This window comes from Bos grunniens, chromosome 1 (genome assembly GCF_055505025.1).
Source record: "Bos grunniens cultivar Pamir isolate PY7600 chromosome 1, Bosgru_T2T1.0, whole genome shotgun sequence".
Classification (NCBI taxonomy): Eukaryota; Metazoa; Chordata; class Mammalia; order Artiodactyla; family Bovidae; genus Bos; species Bos grunniens.
The window spans coordinates 98746512-98769660 of NC_141165.1; the positions used below are offsets into that span (position 1 = coordinate 98746512).

Below are 23149 nucleotides of genomic sequence, written 5' to 3' on the forward strand. Positions count from 1 at the left end.
AATCTAAAGGAAATGGCAGGGCTGGGGGACATCTAGGAATAGGAGTCTGGTAGAATAAAGGAAATAGAGTAAAGCAATCCAATTGAAATTTTAATGATTTCAGGACTGGAGTTATTTATTATTTCACGGATTACGCCCATCATTACAGAATGAAAACTGTGACAAAAGCTCCCCACAGCTCACAAATCAAGTTCTAAGAATTATGTGTTGAGCACCTGTCCACATTAAGCCACAGGAAGCAGTCAAAGTAAAAGGCAGTGGTCTAAGAAGCAGGAAAGAAAAATCCCTCCAGCTCTGCCTTCACTCCAGCTACTCCTCATGAAATGGTCTGTCTCCCTGTTTTATTATAGGTGCAGAGAAGTTAGGGATAGTGGGTAGATACCAATTTACCTCCTTCCTGCAACAATACTACGTGTAGACAAAAGCATACACATGGTAGGCACTGCAATCTCAAGTAATGGCTCCTTTGGCATAGAAATTAATCACTGAAACCAGGCAATTTACTAAGGTTCTGTGAGGTAACTTCCCAATTAGGCTTGAGAAATAGCTTTTTCTGACACAGAAGTAATATATGTTCATTATGACTTCCCTGATAGCTCAGTTGGTAAAGAATTCCCCCTGCAATGGAGGAGACCCTGGTTCGATTCCTGGGTTGGGAAAATCTGCTGGAAAACGGATAGGCTACCCACTTCAGTATTCTTGGACTTCCCAGGTGGCTCAGCTGGTAAAGAATCCACCTGCAATGAGGGATACCTTGCTCTGATCCCTGGGTTGGGAAGATCCCCTGGAGAAGGGAAAGGCTACCCACTCCAGTATTCTTGCCTGGAGAATTCCATGGACTGTATAGTCCTCGGGGTGTCAAAGACTCAGACACAACTGAGCGACTTTCACTTTAACTTTCATGTTCATTGTAAAAATAATTCATATATTCACAAGAAAGCAAAGAAGTATAGGTATTCTATGTATCCTGATCATCACCTCCACAGAACTTATCCCAACTTGTAATTATATTTTTACTGACTTAGTGCCTTTTTATTGCCTCTTTCCTGCACTAGACTCTAAGTTCTATGTAAGCAGGGATCATGTTGATTTCAAACACCTAAGTACATTACGAGTTTGGCACATAAGTGTTATATAACCGTTTTTGAATGAATAGGTGACTGTGGAAAATACAAAAAAATCGTAAGTAAAGTCGCTCAGTCGTGTTCAACTCTTTGCAAACCCATGGACTGTAGTCTACCAGGCTCCTCAGTCCGTGGAATTTTCCAGGCAAAAGTACTGGAGTGGGCTGCCATTTTTTTGCAATGATATCTTCTAATTTTTTATTTTTTAATAATTTTAGAGGGACAATGAACTAAACTAGACTTTATTTCTATTTTTTCCAGTAATGTCTTTTTCTGTACAAGGATCCGGCCCAAGGTACCATGTTTGTACTTGGTTGTTATCATCTTAGTCTCCTCCAATCTATGACAGCCTCACTTTTTTCTTGTTTTTCAATGACCTAATACATTTGAAAGTACAGGTCAGGTATTATGTAGAATGTCCCCCATTTTGGGTTCACCTTAGGTTTTTTTCATGATTAGACCAGGGTTTGGATTTGGGGGATGAACACTACAGAGGTGAAGTACCCTTCCCCTCAAACTCAGGGGGTACATATAACAGCATTAACCTTGATTAACCTTGATCAATTGGTCAAGGCGGTACCTGGCAGGCTTTTCCACTTCAAAGGTATTATTTTCCTCTTTCCATATTCTATTCATTAGAAATGAGTCCCTAAGTTCAGCCCATCTCAAGGGGAGGAGAATTCAGCTCCACCTCCTGGAAGGGAAAAGATCTACATATATACTTTACCTATATTATTTGGGGCTCTGTAAGGAAGACTCCTGCTTTCTCTCCCATTTATATATTTATTCAACCACGGGTATCAGGATGGACGTACAAAGTCAGTTTATACTTTGGGTTATAATCCAGTACTATCATTATTTATTTTGCTGCTCACACTTATTTTTTGTTTGGCCATTAGAAGCTCTTTCAGGTTGATGCCTATGGCCTTTTGACATGCCTCTTTTTTTCTTTTTCAAGCACTACTTTATATTCTTGCACTATATCTGGGCTCATTTTGTATATTCCCCACCCTAGCCCTTCCCAGCTGGCTCTAGTGGTAAAGAACCCACCTGTCAACTCAGGAGACATAAGAGACCTGGGTTCAATCCCTGGGTCAGGAAGATCTCCTGGAGGAGGGCATGGCAACCCACTCCAGTATTCTTGCCTGGAGAATCCCCTGGACAGAGCAGCTTGACGGGTTACAGTCCATGGGGTCACAAAGAGTCAGACACAAGTCAAGTGTGCACTGTAGCCCTAAAAGCAGCCATTTCTCTAAGGAGTCCTGGAACTATTATTTTTCAAAAGTAAGTTTCCTTCCTTAAATTTCACATTTAAGAAGGAAATAAATTGTATTCATAAAAGTATTTCAATACAATGTCTTCATATTTCATTTAAACTCTACTGTTAGATAAAATGTTCTGCATCATGACTGATAAAAACATAACTTGTGGTATTACTACCAGAAATTAACAATAATACCTTTTGTATGCAAATTGGTTCAAGGAAGTAAGGATATGAAATAAACTATTTCCACCTGGGATTATTTATTTATTAAATTCATGGTACTTTAAAGCCTCCTATCTAAATAACATCATCAGTCATATTGCTGGAGCATATTAAGCTAGCACGTGGTATTTTAAATGGAGAAAGGAACACTGCTCAACTTAGTAGCAGGTTACTATTTCCAATAAAGAATAAATACTATTTCAAATATAACAATTTGAAAGTGGCCAATGGAAAATGGTAGGAAAATTGAGACAGATAAATATAAGAAGGACCTTGGCATGAATAAAACTAAAACCACTGAGCACATACTCAACACATGTTGGTAGTATTTTGAGTACGTGTGAAAACATGCATTAGGCAGGTATGCAGGAAAGGCAGGTAATTTGGAGTTTAATTGAGTAACTAAAGAGACACAATTTGTTTTATCTTCCATTCTCTAAAAACTGGTGATCAGGGCTTCTATGCAATACAGAAATGACACCACTATTATTCTTTCTTTATTTGTAGATAAAGATGCAGTTTATATGAGTTTTAATGTTACTCTTTAGGTAAGTTATCATTAATGTGAATTGTATGGGAAGTGAATGAGGATTTTTTTTTTAAAGGATCACTCTTATAAAAGAGCAGATGAGAAAGAAAAAGAAAAAAAAATCTCATTTGATTCTTTCATTGCATCAATTGAGATGATGCAATAAAATGATGATTTGGGTTTTTTTCCCTTCATTCTATTAAGTGACAAATCACACTGATTAATTTTTGTCTGTTGACCCATTCTCAAATTCCAGGAATAAATCCCACTTGGTCATAGTGTATAACCCTTTTAATGTACTGCTTTTGTTTGCTCATATTTTGTTCAGGATTTCTATGTCAATATTTGTAAAGGATATTTGTAATTTTCTTGTAGTGTCTTTGCCTGTCTTTGGTATCAGTGTACAAGTTTTCAAAATATATTCTGGATGCAAAAACAAACAAACAAAAATCCTCATTTGCGTGTCACTTATGTGTCTGGCCACTGGGTGCCAGAGCAGGTCTTCCTACAGGAGAAGCTTGGCCAGGCAGGGATAACTAACTCACACAGCTGCATGCTGTTGTTCTTTAGTTGCTAACTCATGTCCACCTCTTTTGCAACCCCATGGACTGTAGCCTGCCAGGCTCCTCCATCCATGGAATTTCCCAAGCACAAATGGTAAGGACGCTAAGAGAGTCTAGTCATTCCTGGTGCTTGATCCTTTCAAAAAAACTTCCTCTCATTGAGTTTTTCAAAAGAATACAACTGTCTTTTAATACATTCTAATTTTTAAGAACCTGTTTATTTTCACTTATGTTTTTAAGAGTGTAGATTTAGTTTTCACCAAAGATACTTCAGTGTTTCCAAGCCAAGGTCAAACTTGATTTGGATTTGGTTTTCCTGGATTTAGTTCAGTTTTGGATCTGGATTTGATTTTAGATTTGAACTGGATTTGATTTAGATTTGACTTGGATTTAACTTTGGTCTTCATGGATTTAGTAAACAGCCTTTCAGGGGTTTCCAAACCAGGTCTAAGCTGAACAGGAAGTGGACTAGAAATACAGTCATGTCAGACAGATCCAAACCACAACATGTCCCCATCAGCAACCCTCCAGCAGGAATAGTAATATAACATGCTGGAACAGAAGAAGGTGTAGCAAAACTCCACTGGCACGACTCTGCTTCCTGAAATTTCAAAGTAGTCAGCCACTACCCTACCCTTCCTACTGTCTCCTCACTTCACTGACTTCAATGTCAGTAATCTTACAGCTAAAAAAAAAGAAAACTCCTTGAAGTGACCTTGACATTTCATGACTTGATAAGCATGACAAGCCCAGGTTATTGGTTATAACTTAAAGAAAGTAAAGAGAACATGATTTGCTCTAAAGTTTCCCTTAAGCAACTGATTTTTGTTTTGACTGAGCGACTTCACTTTCACTTTTCACTTTCATGTATTGGAGAAGGAAACGGCAACCCACTTCAGTGGTCTTGCCTCGAGAATCCCAGGGACAGAGGAGCCTGGTAGGAGGCCATCTATGGGGTCGCACAGAGTCGGACAGAACTGAAGCGACTTAGCAGCAGCAGCAGCAGCAGCTACATTCAAAAAATTAAGGTCAAGGCATCCAGACCCATCACTTCATGGCAAATAGATGGGGAAACAATGGAAATAGTGACAGACTTTATTTTCTTGGGCTCCAAAATCACTGCAGATGGTGACTGCAGCCATGAAATTAAAAGACACTTGTTCCTTGGAAGAAAAGCTATGACAAACCTAGACAGCATATTAAAAAGCAGAGACATTACTTTGCCGACAAAGGTCCATCTAGTCAAAGATATGGTTTTTCCAGTAATCATGTATGGATGTGAGAGTTGAACCATAAAGAAGGCTGAATGCCGAAGAATTGATGCTTTTGAAGTGTGGTGTTGGAGAAGACTCATGAGGGTCTGCAAGGAGATCCAACCAGTCCATTCTGAAGGAGATCAATCCTGAATACTCATTAGAAGGACTGATACTGAAACTGAAGCTCCAGTACTTTGGCTACCCGATACAAAGAGCCAACTCATTAGAAAAGACCCTGATGCTGGGAAAGATTGAAGGCAGAAGGAGAAGGGGATAACAGAGGACGAGATGGTTGAATGACATCACTGACTCAATGGACATGAATTTGAGCAAGCTCCAGGAGATGGTGAAGGACAGGGAAGCCTGGCGTGCTTCAGTACACAGGGTCGCAAAGAGTCAGACACGACTAAGCGACTGAACAACAACTACTTTTGAAATCTCTCTCTTCCCTTCTCTTTTTGTGGTTAAAGAAAGTAGTAAGATTTATAGTATTACACCATGCAGATTTTCATTATGATTTTTTAAAACTCAAACTGTATTAGACTTAAATGTAAGACCTGAAACCATAAAACTTCTAGAAGAAAACTTAAGCAAGTACATTCTTTGACACCTTTCTTAGCAGTATTTTTTATGTCTTCTCTAGCAAGATAAATAAAAGCAAAAATAAACAAATCAAACTAAAAAGCTTTTGCACAGTGAAGGAGATTATAATGAACATGTAAAGGCTGCCTAATGAATGTCAGAAGATATTTGCAAATGATATATCTGATAAGGGGCTAATATCCAAAATATACAAAGGACTCATACAACTCAACAACTGAAAATTACCTGATTAAAAAAGGAAATGAGCAGAGGACCTGAATAGACATTTTTTCAAAGAAGACACACAGATGGCCAACAGGCACATGAAAAGATGCTCAGCATCATGAATCATTAGGGAAACACAAATGAAAACCACAATGAGGCACCATCTCACACCATCAGAATGGCTATCACCAAGAAGATAGCAAATATCAAGTATTGGTGAGAATGTGGAGAAAAGGGAACCTTAGTACACTGCTGGTGGGAATGTAAACTGGTGCAGCCATTATGGAAAATATTAGGTAAGTTCCTCAAAAAACTAAAACTAGAACTACCATAAAATCCAGTAATTTCACTCCTAGGTATTTTCCTAGGTATTTATCTGATAAAAATGAAAACACTAATTCAGAAAGATATATGTACCCTACTATGTTCACTGCAGCATTATTACAATAGCAAAAATATGGAAGCAACCTAAGTGCCTATCAACAGATAGAAGGGATAAAGACAATGTGGTATAGATATATACAATGGAATATTGCTGTTGTTTAGTTGAATTAACACTTATCCATGAATTGTTAAAATCAAATGCTAAATTATTAATGATCTCACTAGAGATTAAAAAATAGTGTTCCTGTGGCCTGTTAGATTCAATAAAATAGATAATATAGTTTCTGGTGGTGGTTGTAGTTTAGTTGTTAAGTCATATCTGACTCTTGCGACCCCATGGACTGTAGCCCTCCAGGCTCCTCTGTCCATGGAATTCTCCAGGCAAGAATACTAGAGTGGGTTGCCATTTCCTTCTCCAGGGGATCTTCCCAACCCAGGGATAGAATTCACATCACCTGCGTTGCAGGTGGATTCTCTACCACTGAGCCATCTGTGGTAAAGGGAAGCCCAAAATGGAATATTACTCATCCATAAAAAAGGATGAAATCTTGCCATTTTTGGCACAGATGGACCCAGAGAATATTATGCTTAGTGAAATAAACCAGACAAAGAAAGGCATATACTGTATCATTTCACTTATATGTGGAATCACAAAACAATGAACAAGCGTAACAGAAACAGAGCCATAGATACAGAGAACAAACAGGTGGTTGCCAGAAGGGAAGGAGGCGGGGAAGGAGATAAACAGGTGAGTGAGATTAAAAGGTACAAATTTCAGATACAAATAAGTCATGGGTAAAAAGAAAAAAAAAGTTGCTTTTCCATCGCTACTGCTCCATTTCCACTGACTCAATGCATGGGGTAATATAGGCTAAATGTGATGAAGATCTTCAAATTTCAGGCTTCTAAAAAGTGATGATGGGTTAGATTTAGCAGCCCCTTTCCCCTGTTTCTTCCATCATTTTTTGATTCTTTATAGAGTGAGACTGTATTTGGTACAAAAAACAATTCTCAATCTGCACACACTTGATACAAAAGTAAACATTAAAAGACAAAACTGAAATTTTACTTAAAATTTATAAGAAAGCCTTTACCTTCATCGACAGAATCTGAAGTGCTGCTTTTGTCCAGAGAAAGATACTCATTTTTATTCAAGTCCAGTGATTTTGATGACTGTCTACTTAACCTCTTTCCTGAAGTTAGTGAAGGACTTTTGATCTGTTTCTCACTGTGGGGTTCCTCTTTCCATAACCCCTAGAAGGCAAACAATGAGTTCTTTAATAATAAACACATTTTGAAATGCTGCTCTTTGAGAGCTTTGCTTGTTATGTTTACATTACATTTGGTCCATAAAATATTGATAGATAATATAGATGATCCTAAAGTCATCTTCTTATACACTAATGAACAATACATTTATGAAGAACATCATAAAGAAGAACTCACAGACAGTTAACAACATGTGGATCACTTAAGTTGAAGGGAAAGGGGAAAAATGACAAAAATAATGGAGTGGTCAGTTCTTTGGGGTGTGCAAGGAAAGGAGTCAAACCCAATTAGTTTCCCCAGGCAATACCTGCCCCATCAACTGAAGAAAGAGAACTCACTCATCTCTCAGGACCAGTAACTAAAGGGAAAAGGGAAAGAAAATAGAGATATAAAAGTCACATCAGAGTACAGTGAGGGAGAACAGATTAAAGGAGAAAGATTAAAGCAAATCCATAAGAATACAGTTGGATTTACTGTTAAGGGACTAAGGGGTTGTACATTAAAATATATTCAATATATACTGCTATCCATACTTTCTGGAAATGGCTTAATAAAGATATATCAAATTATAAAGAAATTTCTGTAATAAATTTAATATTAGGCCTTAAATTATGAATGCTATTACTATGTTAGTAGTAGTCAAGTAGAAGAGTACTGTAATTAGGCTTAATAGAACAGTGTGAAAAATACAAACCATATGGCAGTGTACTTTCTTGCATTGTCTGCATATAAGCAGATGAAAGACAGCAAAAGCATATAATCATTCTACCTCCTGCCCCGTGAGATCTTAGGGCAGCCCTGAACAACAGAAGCAGCTCCAGGGAGGAGGAGCTCCAGGAAAGCAGAATAACAACTGGGACCCAGGACACAATTTATTAAAATATTACAGTACCCTAAGTCAGAGGATTGACTTTTCAATCAGAGATTACTGTTAAAGTCAAGACTTGATTTATTCAGGAGTTCCACACTACAAAGCAACATGCTTATTAGCTGACCTAGGACCTCTATAGATGCTGAGTAGAGTAAATTTCCCCACATATTTCTTGTTTTAATTAAGATTTAGTTCCTATTGTAACAAACCTGGACAGATACCTATAGGAAAAGCAACATCACTATTTTTGAATGGTTAGCATCCAGATGATTTGTATTTCTTTGTATGCTTTTCTATATTTCCTGAATCTTTAAAGAGATTATTAATTTTGTAATTTATTAAAAACTTATTCTTAGGAAATTCTATTTCTTTTTGTTACTACCAACTTTGTTGGAGATTATTAATTTTATATCTTACCAAAAACTTATTCTTAGAAAATTCTATTTCTAACTTTTTGTTATTACCAACCTTGTTGGAAGTAAAAATGAAACAAAGTGACATGATACTTGATATCTGAGAATCTCACTGTACTTCTCCTCTTGAATGTAAAAGGCAAAAAGGGACCAAACTTCTAGATTACTTATATTCTATAAACTTAAAACATCTATCCTAAACATCAATGAAATGTATAATCAAACTTAAAACATTAAATTACTCCTCTACATCCATTTCTTTTTCTTAGAGAAAGTATGACTTCCTTTAAGAACAAAACTAGAAGGGCCAACAGATTAACTATCTTAAGAACAGGTACAGAAGACATTGTCAAAGAAGCTGTAGGAAGGACTCAAGGAATATTAATATTAATAGTTCTGAAAACCTAGTCTCAAAGTCAGATATGTGTAAAGGGATAAGGGGACTGCAAGAGATACCCTGTCCTGTTAAACCCCAAAACTCAGTGGCTTGTTCTTCTCAGTGAAAGCATACAAGGGGATTGGCATTCAGAATCACCTCCCTTACACAAGTAGTAAGTTCCTAAGTGTCTCTTGATGAATGAGTTTTACATGAAATCCACAACACAAAATCAGACTGAGATAGATGCATGATGGTCGCCTGAAACAAGCTGAAAACTTGTGGGCCTTTTACATAATCTATTTCACTGTTTCCCAAACGTTTATTCACAACAGATGCTGGGAGCTCCGTGAGAGAAGGTAAAAGGGGTCCATTGCTGGCCACACACAGATTCGTCTTCAACTATAATGTGTGCCATAGTTGCTTCAGTCGTGTCCGACTCTCTGTGACCCTGTGGACTGTAGCCCGCCAGGCTCACCATCCATGGGATTCTCCAGGCAAGAATACTGGAGTGGGTTGCCATTTCCTTCTCCATTCAACTATAATAGATTACGGTTACTGAATACTTAATACGTGTCAAGGACTATTCAATGTACTTTCACATATATTAATTAATTTAGTCCTTACTTAAAAATTCCTATGGGGTATTAGTGTCCTCATCTTATTGTTGAGAAAAGAAAGGCATAGAGAGGCTAAGTAATTAATTTATTTCAGGTCATACAGTTAGAAAGTGGCAGAGGTAGAGTATGAAACCAGTGCTTTGATTTAAAATAAGAAATTCAGCACTGGCCCAAAATTTGCATCACCAATCAGAAGAACAAAAGCTGCACACTCTCATCACTTAGAATGTGGTTTCTAATTGCAATCCTTCACTAAAATCTATGGCTCCTTAGACAAGTAGCTGATACTAAGTCTGGGACTGAAAATATAAAAAATGTGCTTGGGACACATTATTGTAGAAAGAAAGGAAGCTGTCAAAAATAATCGAGTATTTCAAAAGGACAGAGGAGCCAACTTGAAGGGGCTCCCATTGGCAGAGGGGACAATCTGAGTATAACAAGTAATAATAATGATGACTGTGATTGATAGAAACTCACCAAAACTTTTTAAAAAATTGATAGGCTTATAATAATACTTGAAAAAATAAAGGAAGAAACTAACTAGCTAAAGTGCAAGTCGCTCAGTTGTGTCTGACTCTTTGTGACCCCATGGACTATACAGTGCCCATGGAATTCTCCAGGCCAGAATACTAGAGTGGTAGCCTTTCCCTAAGGAGAAGGCAATGGCACCCCACTCCAGTACTCTTGCCTGGAAAATCCCATGGACGGAGGAGCCTGGTGGGCTGCAGTCCATGGGGTCGATAAAAGTCAGACACGACTGAGCGACTTCACTTTCACTTTTCACTTTCATGCACTGGAGAAGGAAATGGCAACCCACTCCAGTGTTCTTGCCTGGAGAACCTCAGGGACGGAGGAGCCTGGTGAGCTGCCATCTATGGGGTCACACAGAGTCAGACATGACTGAAGTGACTTAGCAGCAGCAGCCTTTCCCTTTTCCAGGGGATCTTCCCAACCCAGGGATTGAATCCAGGTCGCCCGAATTGCAGGTGGATTCTTTACCAGCTGAGCCATAAGGGAAGCCCAAGAATACTGGAGTGGGTAGTCTATCCCTTCTCCAGGGGATCTTCCCGACCCAGGAATAGAACCAGGGTCTCCTGCATTGCAGGTGGATTCTTTACCAACTGAGCTATCAGGGAAGCCCTAACTAGCTAACTAGCTATGAAAATTAACTGGATGTGTCTGATTTAGTGGGCTTCCCAGGTGGTGCTAGTGGTAAAGAACCCACCTGCCAATGCAGGAGATGTAAGAGACATGGGTTTGATCTCTGGGAAGATCCCTTAAAGGAAATGGCAACCGATTTCTTGCCTGGAGAATCCCATGGACAGGGGAGCCAGGTGGGCTACAGTCCATAGCATTGGAAAGAGTGCAACACGACTAAAGCAACTTAGCACGTATGTCTGATTTAGTAGTTAGTTTAATAAGCATTTGTTGTTACTTAAGCATGGTGCTCAGGGTTCTCACCTCCCCTTCAAAGATGATCCTTCCATTACATACACTATCTATTCTGAGAACAATTCTGCTATGAATTTTTCCACCTTAATTTTTAAAAATGTCTATCCCCTTGATAGGGGCTTCCCCAGTGGCTCAGCAGTAAAGAATTCCCTGCAATGCAGTGCAGGAGAAGTGGGTTCGATCCCTGGGTCGGGAAGATCTCCTGGAGGACAGGATGGCTGAAGAATACCCACTTCAGTACTCTTGCCTGGAGAATCCCGAGGTCAGAGGAGCCCAGCAGGCAACAGTCCATAGGGTCGCAAAGAGTCAGACACAACTGAACCGACTTAGCATGCATGCATCCTCCTTACAGACTGATGTTCAGGAAACTGCCTGGTAACTCTGCACCATATCCAGGTCTGAACAGAAACATATATTATTCCCATATAATTTCTGCTACTTAAAGGCTTAAAACTCTTGCCCTAAAATAAAAGAGCAGCTTCACATCTTAAGTGTTTAAACATTTTGTATACTGTATTTTTATTTGATCTTCCATTATGATGAAAACATGGTAATTTCAGATAGATTTTAAAAGGGAATCATATACCAACCCCTTTTGGTGAATTTCCTTCAATTGACTCTGATTCTGAAGCCCGACTAATTGATTCACGGGTAAAACTGATTGACTTGGATAATTTTTCACCTCTCTCCCCATAGTCATCCAGGCTGCTTCTTCCCGGACTTCTGTAAGAAACAGAGCATAGAAACATAAACAAGGTTACTTCTGAACAAATAACTGATTTAGTCTCCTCATTCAGGTCCTTTTCTTATAAAGCATTTTGAAGACAATTTTTTTTAAAGTAACAGATAAGCTTCTACCTATAACAAAGTTATATTCTTAACTCACATGCAAATTGATCTCACTGCTGAAAATAAAATATGCTTACGTAAGATTTTATAAACTTCAGAAACCATTTAAAAATGAACCAAGTACAAATGGCCATAACAGCAACTAATACATTGAACACTGCTTGTTTAAGTTTTAGTTGTGAACAATGAAGATGCTTCGAAAGGGTCAAGGTAAGTGTTTGAGTTGGATGCCAGATGGCACCAGAAGGCAGTTTTAGATCTCATCCCCTCCCTTCAGATTCAGTCCCAGCTGAGATAGCACATCTCTCTGAGAAGGGGAACCTCCTGACGTCTGAGCACAGAGCCCATCCATCAGTCCATGCTCTCCTCATTCCTGAGAACAAAAATTCCTAAGGTTAAAGGAGAAACTTCTCAAATGATCATAGGGACACAGACTACAATAAATGCCTTGGGACTTGCTTTTCTTCTTTCAGGGAGTGGAAAAAAAAAAAGGAAAGTGTATGAAATATAAAAGGAGCACAAAAGGATCTCATTTCCAGTGCTCAATTTTATTAAGCGATTAGTATTACTATTTGATCATTACTATATTTAGATGTAAAGCTCTTCTAAAATAAAGTAGTAGCCTGAACATCTGAAGCCAAGTTATCCTGAGAAAGAAACAGAAAAGCCAGAAGAGTCTATACTATACTATTCCACTCAAGTAATACTTAGATCTACTCCTGGCCAATAGAATGGTAGCACCTTGAAGGAACAGGAAAAACGGCACCTAAAGACAAAACCACGAGCTGAGTGCCTGTAGCTGAGGATTTTAAAGATGGAGGTGGATTGTGGAAAAATAAAAAAAAGAGGACGGACAATGAAGAAAAGATTGAAAGTGAAGAGAAAAAAGATGAAAGAGCAGAGGAAATAAAGGTCTGGAAACGTGTGAGGCAGACACACTTCTCTCAGAGGTTGGAAGAACAGGAAAAGAGTAGAAGAGCAAATGAGGATCCCGCCACATCTTCTTTTAGAAAGCACTCAGTCACCTGAAGAAAAGCTGGATGTTACACTGTGTTACCGTGCACAAAGCAGCAGATCAAAAATATTTACTCCTTCTGTCTTCAAAGACTAGAAACTTTTCAAGTCGGCAGGGACCTTGGAGATCACCTAGTTTAACTGCCTCCTTTCACAGATGAATAAACTGAGGATCAGAAAGGCTAAGCGATTTGCCTGAGTTTGCTCAGCTGCTAGGTGGTGGTAAAGTTCAGACTAGAATCCAGATCCTCTTTACCACCATCCAAGGCTCTCTGCATTATGTCAAGTGCTTTTCTACCCAACTCCAGAACCTGAGAGAGGCTAGTAAACTTTACAAGGAGAGTAGTCCAATGGAAATGTTTAGCTTTACAGAAAACTAATACAATATACATGTGTAACCCATGTTAAAAAAAAAAAAAAAAGACTGCAAAATATTAGTGCTGAGTTGATACAATATAAATAGGATGAGTACAACTAGAAGACTATCTGGATATGTACACATATTGAGACTTCAAAAGCTTTCCATCTTAAGACTTATTGTTATAGAATTTTAAAATAAATAATTTACCAAATTTTTCATTGTTTTAATTCATATGCTATAAAATTCACCCAGTTTAAAGTGTACAATACAGTTGTTTACCACCATCACCACTTTTTAATTTTAGAACATTTTTATCACCCCAGAGGAAATCCTATACCCATTAGCAGTCACTTCCATTCTTCCTCTGCCCCAGTTCCTGGCAACTACTAACCTACTCTCTATCTGCATGGATTTACTGATTCTGGACTCCACTTCATGTAGGTGGAATCATATAATATATGATCTTTTGTGACTGGCTCCTTTGACTTAGCATAATGCTTACTGCAGAATTTTCACGTATTATCCTGAGTTATTTGTATTGCTTTGATCTCAATTACCACTGGACAAAATGCACTTTTATTTGACAGGTTAATAAAAATGTCCACTCTTCCAAGTGAATTCCCGTCAGTCAAAAATAGTCTCTCTCTACTCTGAACTTTTTCCACAATACCTATTGCTCTTTTTGGCCCTTTTCATTTTCAACCCTCTATTAAAAGTATTTGCATTTTCCATAGTGCTATAAGCTCTTTTCATCAATGCATTCAAATATTTATTGAGTGCCAACTACAAGTCAAGCATGACACTAGGGTATCCTTGAGAAAAGTCATATTATCTTTGTACCCTCAAAATATCTTCCAGCTGATTTACTTTATTGTTACATGTATGTTAGGTAGCATATTCCATATAGTCAAATATACGGTTTTTCCAGTAGTCATGTATGGAGGTGAGAGTTGAACCATAAAGAAGTGCTAAAGAACCGATGCTTTTGAACTGTGGTGCTGGAGAAGACTCTTAAGAGTCCCTTGGACAGCAAGGAGATCAAACCAGTCAATCCTAAAGGAAATATTCATTGGATATTCATTGGAATATTCATTGGAAGGACTGATGCTGATGCTGAGGCTCCAATGCTTTGGCCACCTGATGCAAAGAGCCAACTCATTAGAAAAGACCCTGATGCTGGGAAAGATTGAAGGCAGGAGGAGAAGGGGATGACAGAGGATGAGATGGTTGGATGACATCACTGACTCTATGGATACGAGTTTGAGCAAACTCCGAGAGATAGTGAAGGACAGGGAAGCCTGGCATGCTGTAGTCCATGGGGTCACAAAGAGTTGGACATGACTGAGCGGCTGAACAATAAATGAGCTAAGAACTTAGTAGGTACTTCTCCATATCCTTAATAAAAACCCCATGCTTTATGCAAATCCTAGGTGACAGTTAAAAACTTAGAATTACATCATCTGATCTGTATTTGCTTACCAATTAACAAACTATTCATTGTCCTCATCTTTTACTCATTCCACTACAGAGAAGCAAGAGGCAAATTTCACCCAAGGTGAAAGAGAAAACCTGAATTAATAGTCTAAAAGACTTCTGCTTTGACTAAAGATTGATAGATCTTGACATTTCAAAACATTTTGTGGTACCTTGGCTGCACAGTATCCTCAATCGACAGGGAAAAGTTCTCCATCTCTTCAGCATGTAAGCCTAGCTCAGTGCCATAGTCCTCCTGGAGCAGCTGCCAGAATTCCTGTCTGGTCAAGCCCTAGAATGACACGAAGATTAGCCTAACCATTGGGAACATAACAAATTATAACACAGTAATTCAAAACATGAACTCTGACGTCAAAATGACCAGCTGTGCTGTTACTAATGTATGGCTTTGGAGTTGTTTGACCTTCTAGATGTCCGTTTTCCGCATCCATAAAAAGTAGGTCAACAGAACGTATCTGACAGAGTTGATACTGGAAATAGGTAGGCGATTTTTAAATGTGTACTATAATACCTACTGTGAATGGGAGGCAAGATATTTAAAATCCTCTTTTTATAAAATAATTTGTTAATAGTTTCTGGCAATTACTAATCTGTAATTCAAAATTTGCAATCCAACCAGTGTACCAGGGTGGTGGATCACCATTCAGAATTCCAATCAATTCAGAATCCCCTCCCCTTAATTTATAATGTATCTGAATATTTTAACTATATGTGAAACCTCATATATCAATAAATTTTAAATTATATTTTCCTAAAATGCAAAAGTCTGGAGTTTAGAATATTTCCTTTTTTATTTTTATTTAAAGTTTTTTTTTTTAATGTTGACCATTTTTATAGTCTTTATTGAATTTGTTACAATAGTGCTTCTGTTTTATGCTTTGGTTTTTTGACTGTGAGGCATATAGAATCTTAGCTTTCCGACTAGGGATCAAACCCATCCCTGCTGCACTAGAAGATGAAGTCTAATCACTGGACCACCAGGGAAGTCTTTATTTTTATTTATTTTTCATAAAGTTCAGCTTGTTCTTTCTTTGTAAGTATCACTGGTGGTTGTTCAGTCGCTCAGTCATGTCTGACTCTCGGCAACCCCATGTACCACAGCATGCCAGGCTTCCCTGTCCTTTACCATCTCCCAGAGTTTGCTCAAACTCATGTCCATTGAGTCAGTGATGCCATCCAAACATCTCATCCTGTTATTCCCTTCTGCTCCTGCCTTGAATCTTTCCCAGCATCAGGGTCTTTTCCAATAAGTTGGCTCTTCTCATCAGGTGGCCAAAGTATTGGAGTTTCACCTTCAAGGTACTATCAGTCCTTCCAAGAATATTCAGGGTTGATTTCCTTTAGGATTGACTGGTTTGATCTCCTTGCAGTCCAAGGGACTCTCAAGAGTTTTCTCCAACACTACAGTTCAAAAGCATCAATTCTTCAGTGCTCAGCCTTTTTTATGGTTCAACTCTCATATCCATACATGACTACTGGAAAAACCATAGCTTTGATTAGACAGACCTTTGTCAGCAAAGTGACCTCTCCTTTAATACACTATCTAGGTTCATCATAGCTTTTCTTCCAAGGAGCAAATGTCTTTAATTTCATGGTTGCAGTCACTATTCGAAGTGATTTTGGAGCCCAAGAAAATAAAGTCTATTACTGTCTCCCCATCTATTTGCCATGAAGTGATAAGACTGGATGGCATGATCGTTTTTTGAATGTTGAGTTTTAAGCCAGCTTTTCACTCTCATCTTTCACCTTCATCATGAGGCTCTTTAGTTCTTTGCTTTCTGCCTTAGGGTGGTGTCATCTGTGTATCTGAGGTTATTGACATTTCTCCTGGAAACCTTAATTCGAGCCTGTGCTTCATCCAGTCTGTCATTTTTCATGATATACTCTGCATATAAGTTAAATAAGGAGGGTGACAGTATACAGCCTTGACGTACTCCTTTCCCAATTTGGAACCAGTCCATTGTTCCATGTCTGGTTCTAACTGTTGCTTCTTGACCTGCATACAGGTTTCTCAGGAGGCAAGTAAGGTGATCTCTTTAAGAATTTTCCACAGTTTGTTGTGATCCACACGTCGGTCTTTAGCGCAAAGAAGCAGATGCTTTTCTGGAATTCCCTTGTTTTTTCTATGATCCAACAGATGCTGGCAATTGATCTCTGGTTCCTCTGCCTTTTCTAAATCCTGCTTGGACATATGGAAGTTCTCGGTTCACATATTGTTGAAGCCTAGGTTGAAGGATTTTGAGCATTACCTTGTTAGTATGTGAAATGAGTAGAATTGTGTGGTAATTTGAAATTCTTTGGCATTGCCTTTCTTTGGGATTGGAATGAAAACTGATCTTGCCCAGTCCTGCGGCCACTGCTGAGTTTTCCTAAGTTGCTGGCATACTGAGTGCAGCATTTTCACAACATCATCTTTTAGGATTTGAAATAGCTCAGCTGGAATTCCATCACCTCCACCAGCTTTGTTCTTAGTAATGCTTCCTAAGGCCCACTTCACTTCATACTCTAGGATGTCTGATTCTAGTGAGTGACGATATCATCATGGTTATCTGGGTCATTAAGACCTTTTTTGTACAGTTCTTCTGTCTATTCTTGTCACCTCTTCTTAATATCTTCTGTTTCTGTTAAGTCCATAAGGGTTAAATAATCTAATATAAAAAAGTCATGTATTACAAAGGAAAACAAAAATAGTATGAAAATCAATGGTCTGATTTTTAGAAACATTATAGATGGTTAATTACATAATTAAGCAAGGTAGAGGAAGGCAGCATTACATGAAGCAATTGCTGGCAAGATTCTTTACTTCTCTCATTCATTCAACAGATATTTATTTAGAACCTACCAAATGTATACGACAACCCAGGTGGCTCAGTGGTAAAGAATCTACCTGAAATGTGGGAGATGTAGGTTTGACCCCTGGGTTGGGGAAGATCCTCTGGAGAAGGAAATGGCAACCCACTCCAGTAATCTTGCCTGAAAAATTCCATGAACAGAGGAGCCTGGTGGGCTACAGTCCATGGGGTCACAAAAAAGTCAGACACAAGTTAGCAACTAAACCACATCAAATGTATATTACTACACTAGATACTAAAAAGGATAAAAATGATATCCCACTTGTTCTCTAACAACTTATTATAATATAGTTGAAAAAACATGGGAAACTTTTATGTAAAAGTTAAATAGGACAAACTATAACATTATTACTAAAGAACTACTAAAGTACTAAAGAACTGATGGAATCAACATGATATAGAAGTATAAAAGAAAGAAATATTAGTGTGATTTAGGATGATCAGAAAAGGCTTCCATTATAGAAGGGTCTTCAGCTGAACTGAAGGTATACAACAAACAGAGGAAATGGAGAAATTAAAAAATTGGGAAGCGGAAGTCTACATAACAATATAGAATAAATACATGAAAAACACAAGCAATATTTGTTTTGAAGTCAGTAAACACTGTATCAAACTACTTGGAGTAAGAAATTTAAGTGAGGAAGTAGTAAGGATAAATATAGAGATTTTACAGGGCCAAAACATACAGATATCTTGAATTCTTCCCAGCTATTCTCGACAACATTTCCTTTTTTTTTTCTCTCTGTATATCTGCTCTGTCTAGTAGCTTTGGTATCTGTTATGTTACACTAGATGACCTTCATCATTTCATGGAAACTCAAAGACATTAAGAACAAAATTTCTGCACTTTGGACTGCTAGTTCCCAGATGACTAGCATTTCATAAGAGTAGCTGTTGAAACTTCAGATATTATTTCAAAAAGTCAAAAATATCCAAACAGTTACCTACAATAAAGTTATTCAAGCTGGGTAAAATGTCAGGTTACTTTGTTTGGGGCTGAATTCTATTAACCTAGAGTGGTTATCTCAGGCTGATAAGAAACTCTCATTGGAAATAATGAACGTCTAATAAACAGTAAACAATAAGGTTCTAACATTTTATTATTTAATATACACAACTTATTTGGTGGATAAAAAGTCTTTTGAAGCATAGTGTCCATAGAATAAAAATAACAAGGATCACTAGTGGTAGAGAGGGAGAAGGCAATGGCACCGCACTCCAGTACTCTTGCCTGGAAAATCCCATGGATGGAGGAGCCTGGTAGGCTGCAGTCCATGGGGTCGCTAAGAGTCGGACACGACTGAGTGACTTCACTTTCACTTTCCACTTTCATGTATTGGAGAAGGAAATGGCAACCCACTCCAGTGTTCTTGCCTGGAGAATCCCATGGACAGAGAAGCCTGGAAGGCTGCAGTCCATGGGGTCGCACAGAGTCGGACACGACTGAAGTAACTTAGTAGTAGTAGTAGTAGTGATAGAGAAAGTTAAGAAACTACTGTGCTTGATCCTAAAGGTACCCCAACCTGTCTGACTCTCACTCCAGAAGAACCATTTGTGAATAGCTTTTTTTTTTTTTTACAATAGCAGTTAGCTAATACTGATAATTAGCTCTGATAATTATAACTGATATGTTCCAAAGATGTTATCTTAGAAACACTTTCAATGTCATAAATGCGTGGTTAACTTTATAAAGAGAAACAAGCAATATTTCAATATACTTATAGAAGATTAAGCTTTTATAAAAACTCTTCAGGAAATAATAGGTATCAAAATATCCCAAAAACAAACTAAAACAAGTAGATAAACAATGAGCTATACACTCTGACAGCTTCTTAAGAGTGAAAGAAATGAAACCTATGAGTAAAATAGTAACAATAAAAATACAATTTTATTTGACTACATATATAAATGTTTTAAATACATTATAAGATACTATCAGGAAGTTAATAGAGTAACTTCAATATATTTTAATCTATTAATTCAATACAAATATATAAGGTTAAGAGAAAACAAAATGGAACTCATTTAATTTGCCACTTATAGATTTGCTAATTTGTTAAAAATTATTTTTTCTACAAAGTTGGCACAAAGTCACAAAAATAATTATTTGCAGCCACGTTGAATATTCAAACACTAAAACATATACCCAGACTGATATTCATAATTCTTTCAATAATCAGCAGCAGAACCTGGGTTAAGTAACCTTAAAGAAAATTTACATCTTAAATAAAGGTTGACCACCTACCTGGGAACAATGGGGAGGAAGGCTCCCCGTTCAGTCTGCTGAGACGAATCAAGCAGTAATCAGATAAGGCTTAAAAGTCAGATCAATTTCTAGCCCTGAAAGCTTTGTATTCTAAGTACACTGCAAGGTTTCTCTACAGTAGAGTTTCAAACATTTAATGACAACTATGTAAAATCACTGCTTTAATCTTCTAGTTTTGTTATGAATTTTCCTTATAAAAGACAAGCTCTACTATAATTTAAAGCACATTATTTGTCACTTCCTGGTTTGTAGAACCAGCACTCTCCCAGGCTGCCGGTCAGAATGCAGAATTGGAAGTTACACCTCACTCTACAGGTTCCCAAACCACGCCTACTAGAAGAAGGTAGGTAAACAGGGCTTTATTAAAGGGACAGGTCCCAATTTCTTCTGTTCTACACATCGATTAGAAACAATAAAATGCAAACGAAAATACCTTGCTTATGCTCCATTATGTAAAACGCCTATTGCAATAATATCTTAATCTTTTTGTTAAAGTTAAGTATTCGATATATTAAGGATTAAATTTTCTTCTCCATGCTGATGCCTCCTATTCAATCCTGGCAATGTCATCACTTCTTCATATACCACTTCTTCAGTGCTAAGTCACATCCCCATGAGACTCCTGCATTAACCCTTTACAACTATCAAGGATTTCGTTTCTTGAGTATTGTAAATAGAATGTCAGGAACGAGCTTTTCGGGTGGAGCAATTCCAAGAAGCAGTCAGTACATTTTTCATCACTCAGACATTTACATCTTGATTACTCAATAATTCTTTCCTTTATAAATATTTTTAATTTTTTTCAGAATAATAATTTCCTGGCAGGGACCTTGACTATAGTAAACACTATGCAGAGTCTCAACTACCAGTTCTAATTTATTACCCAGAAGAAAAATCTTCATCTAAATGAAAGATCAAATCTTGCCCTAATTTCTACCTACCTGTTCCAGCTAGTTTAGTAAAGAGTGTGACAAGTCAAAGGCTACTCGATGAACTGCAAGGATTAACCTCTTGGTGATGAGGTAGGATTGCTAAAATCTAATCATTTTATACAACAGCAGAATAAGGGACCAAAGTGACACTGGAAGATAATATTTGCTCAAACTGAAGAGAACTAATTATGAGGTGGGCTTCCACTCCCCAAAAACCAGTGCTCTTGACATATGGCAGTTCTAATTGACCTAAACCACAGATAAGTATCTTTACTCTACCATGGTAACCAAAGAGCTATGAGAAAAACATACATTAACTGTACTGTAAATGATCTTTATATACTTTTGCCAAGTATAAAAATCCAAATGACTGGATACAGAGCAGAGCTCAGCAGGTTTAAGAGGGAAAACAGAACCTAAGCCTGGACCTAAAGAAAGTCCGACATACAAAGGCTTAGTGGAAGAGGAGTACCCAGAAAAAAAGGATAGAAATTCAAGAGAGGCAGAAGAAAGTTCAGAAAGAATGACATGGAAACCAAGGGAAAAAGGTATTTCAAAATAGAGAGACTACACCATGGTGTGAAATGCTGCTGAAATATCAAGAAAGACAAGCTTATGTATGTCAAATTCAAGGGTGCAGAGGAGTGAAGCAATCTGGCAAGCCAGCTGACCATAAATGGAGAGGGCAGGGAGAGGGTAACACAGAGAGGAAGAAGGAGAGAGTCTCTAGGGGAGGGGGAAGCAGCCAGGTATGAAGAGCCTATATTCCGTGTTAAATATAAAAGGGAACCTACCAGTTTACACATAGAAAAGCAACAACTGCAGATGTGTGTTTTTAAAAGATATACTTTTAAAATGACAGCTTCTTTGGTAACAACCTGAAGGACAGATTCGAGTGTTTAAAGAGATCTTTAGGAGACTACTGTAATGGTTCAAGCTAGAAATGGTGAGGGTCTTGATGACTGACATGACACACTGGCAAAGAAGAGGTAAGAAAACAAGGATGCACCAGGTTTCTGGCTTGGGTGACTGGTCAGGAGGAGGTATACTTCACTGAGCAAGGGAAACTAGATGGAGGAGTTCTGCCAACCAGAAAGGTAAAAAAGAGGGAACAACAGACAAATACTTCTACACTGCCAGGTTACTATATAGACTATGTGACTAAAATACTTAGCAATTTGCATTTATTTTTTTCCTGGTAGGTTTGAATACTGCTCTTATTAGATGTCTAACACTACTGGAAAACTTCTAGATTTCCAAGTAATTTCAAAAGGAAGAATCATTGGAGAGGGGCATAACGAGGAATAAGAGGTTTGATAAGGCTGAAGAGTCTGCAAGAGGAAGCTGGATGGCACTCCTCTCAAAGATGACACTAACTTGATCAGTCAGTTAACCACTATTTGGAGAATGGCCTCAGCACTGTTGACTTCCTAGAGAGGCACTCAGAGCATCTGACTCAAACCAGCGACACTCACAAGCTGCACACACATGCTCCATAGTAAATACACTAATGCTCAGAAGGGGAACAGTCTTTTCTAGACTTCAGAAGGCGTGCATCCTTACCATCCAGGTGCCTGAATACCTTGGAAGTCAGATTAGTAATCAGAAATCTGCATGATAAGCATGAAGTCAGAACAAAGGTAGCCGATTTTTAAGGGAAAAACTACCTGTGATGCTGGTGAAGCCTGATGAGTCACTTCTGTCTCATCTCTGTTCGCTCCTCCAGTGGTCAAAGTCTACCTCTGTGACTTTGCTTTTCTGGCCTAAGTCCTAAGTCCTTGGCCTAAATCTGGCCAAGTCCCCTTCAGATCAACATACTTTTCCTTTATAGATACTAACATAAGTAATCAACTGTTTGTTTTCTTAAATAATTTTTTCTTTTTTGGCTGTGCTGGGTCTTCACTGCTGCTCAGGCTTTCTCTAGTTGCTGCAAGCAGGGGCTACTCTTGGTGCAGTCCACAGGCTTCTAATTGCTGTGGCTTCTCTTGCTGTGGAGCACAGGCTCTAGGGTGTGCGAGCTCCAGTAGTTGCAGCATCTGGGCTTCAGTAGTTGTGGCTCCCAGTGTCTAGACCAATAGGCTCAACAGTTGTGGTGCACAGTCTTAGATGCTCTGTGGCATGTGGGATCTTCTAAGATCAGGGATCAAACCATGTCTCTGCATTACCATGTCTCCTGCACTGACAGATGGATTCTTTACCACTGAACCTTCAGGGAAGCCCTCAATCAACTG

At 38.2% G+C, this 23149-nt stretch overlaps 1 protein-coding gene across 9 annotated transcripts in view; it reads right to left on the reverse strand.

Moving 5' to 3' along the window:
- Positions 1–23149, reverse strand: part of GRAMD1C (GRAM domain containing 1C) — a 99358-nt gene that overhangs the window by 21687 nt on the left and 54522 nt on the right. For 4 of the 9 annotated variants that reach the window (XM_086405536.1, XM_086405530.1, XM_086405580.1 and 1 more), the window contains 3 exons: positions 15021–15139; positions 11741–11873; positions 7244–7403 (listed from right to left, as the gene is read on the reverse strand). In XM_086405536.1, the coding sequence (XP_086261662.1) occupies positions 7244–7403; positions 11741–11873; positions 15021–15139 (412 nt within the window). Of the gene's footprint in view, positions 1–7243; positions 7404–11740; positions 11874–15020; positions 15140–19965; positions 20273–23149 lie in introns of those variants that run through there. The other 5 variants (XM_086405596.1, XM_086405561.1, XM_086405571.1 and 2 more) reach the window with 3 other exon arrangements.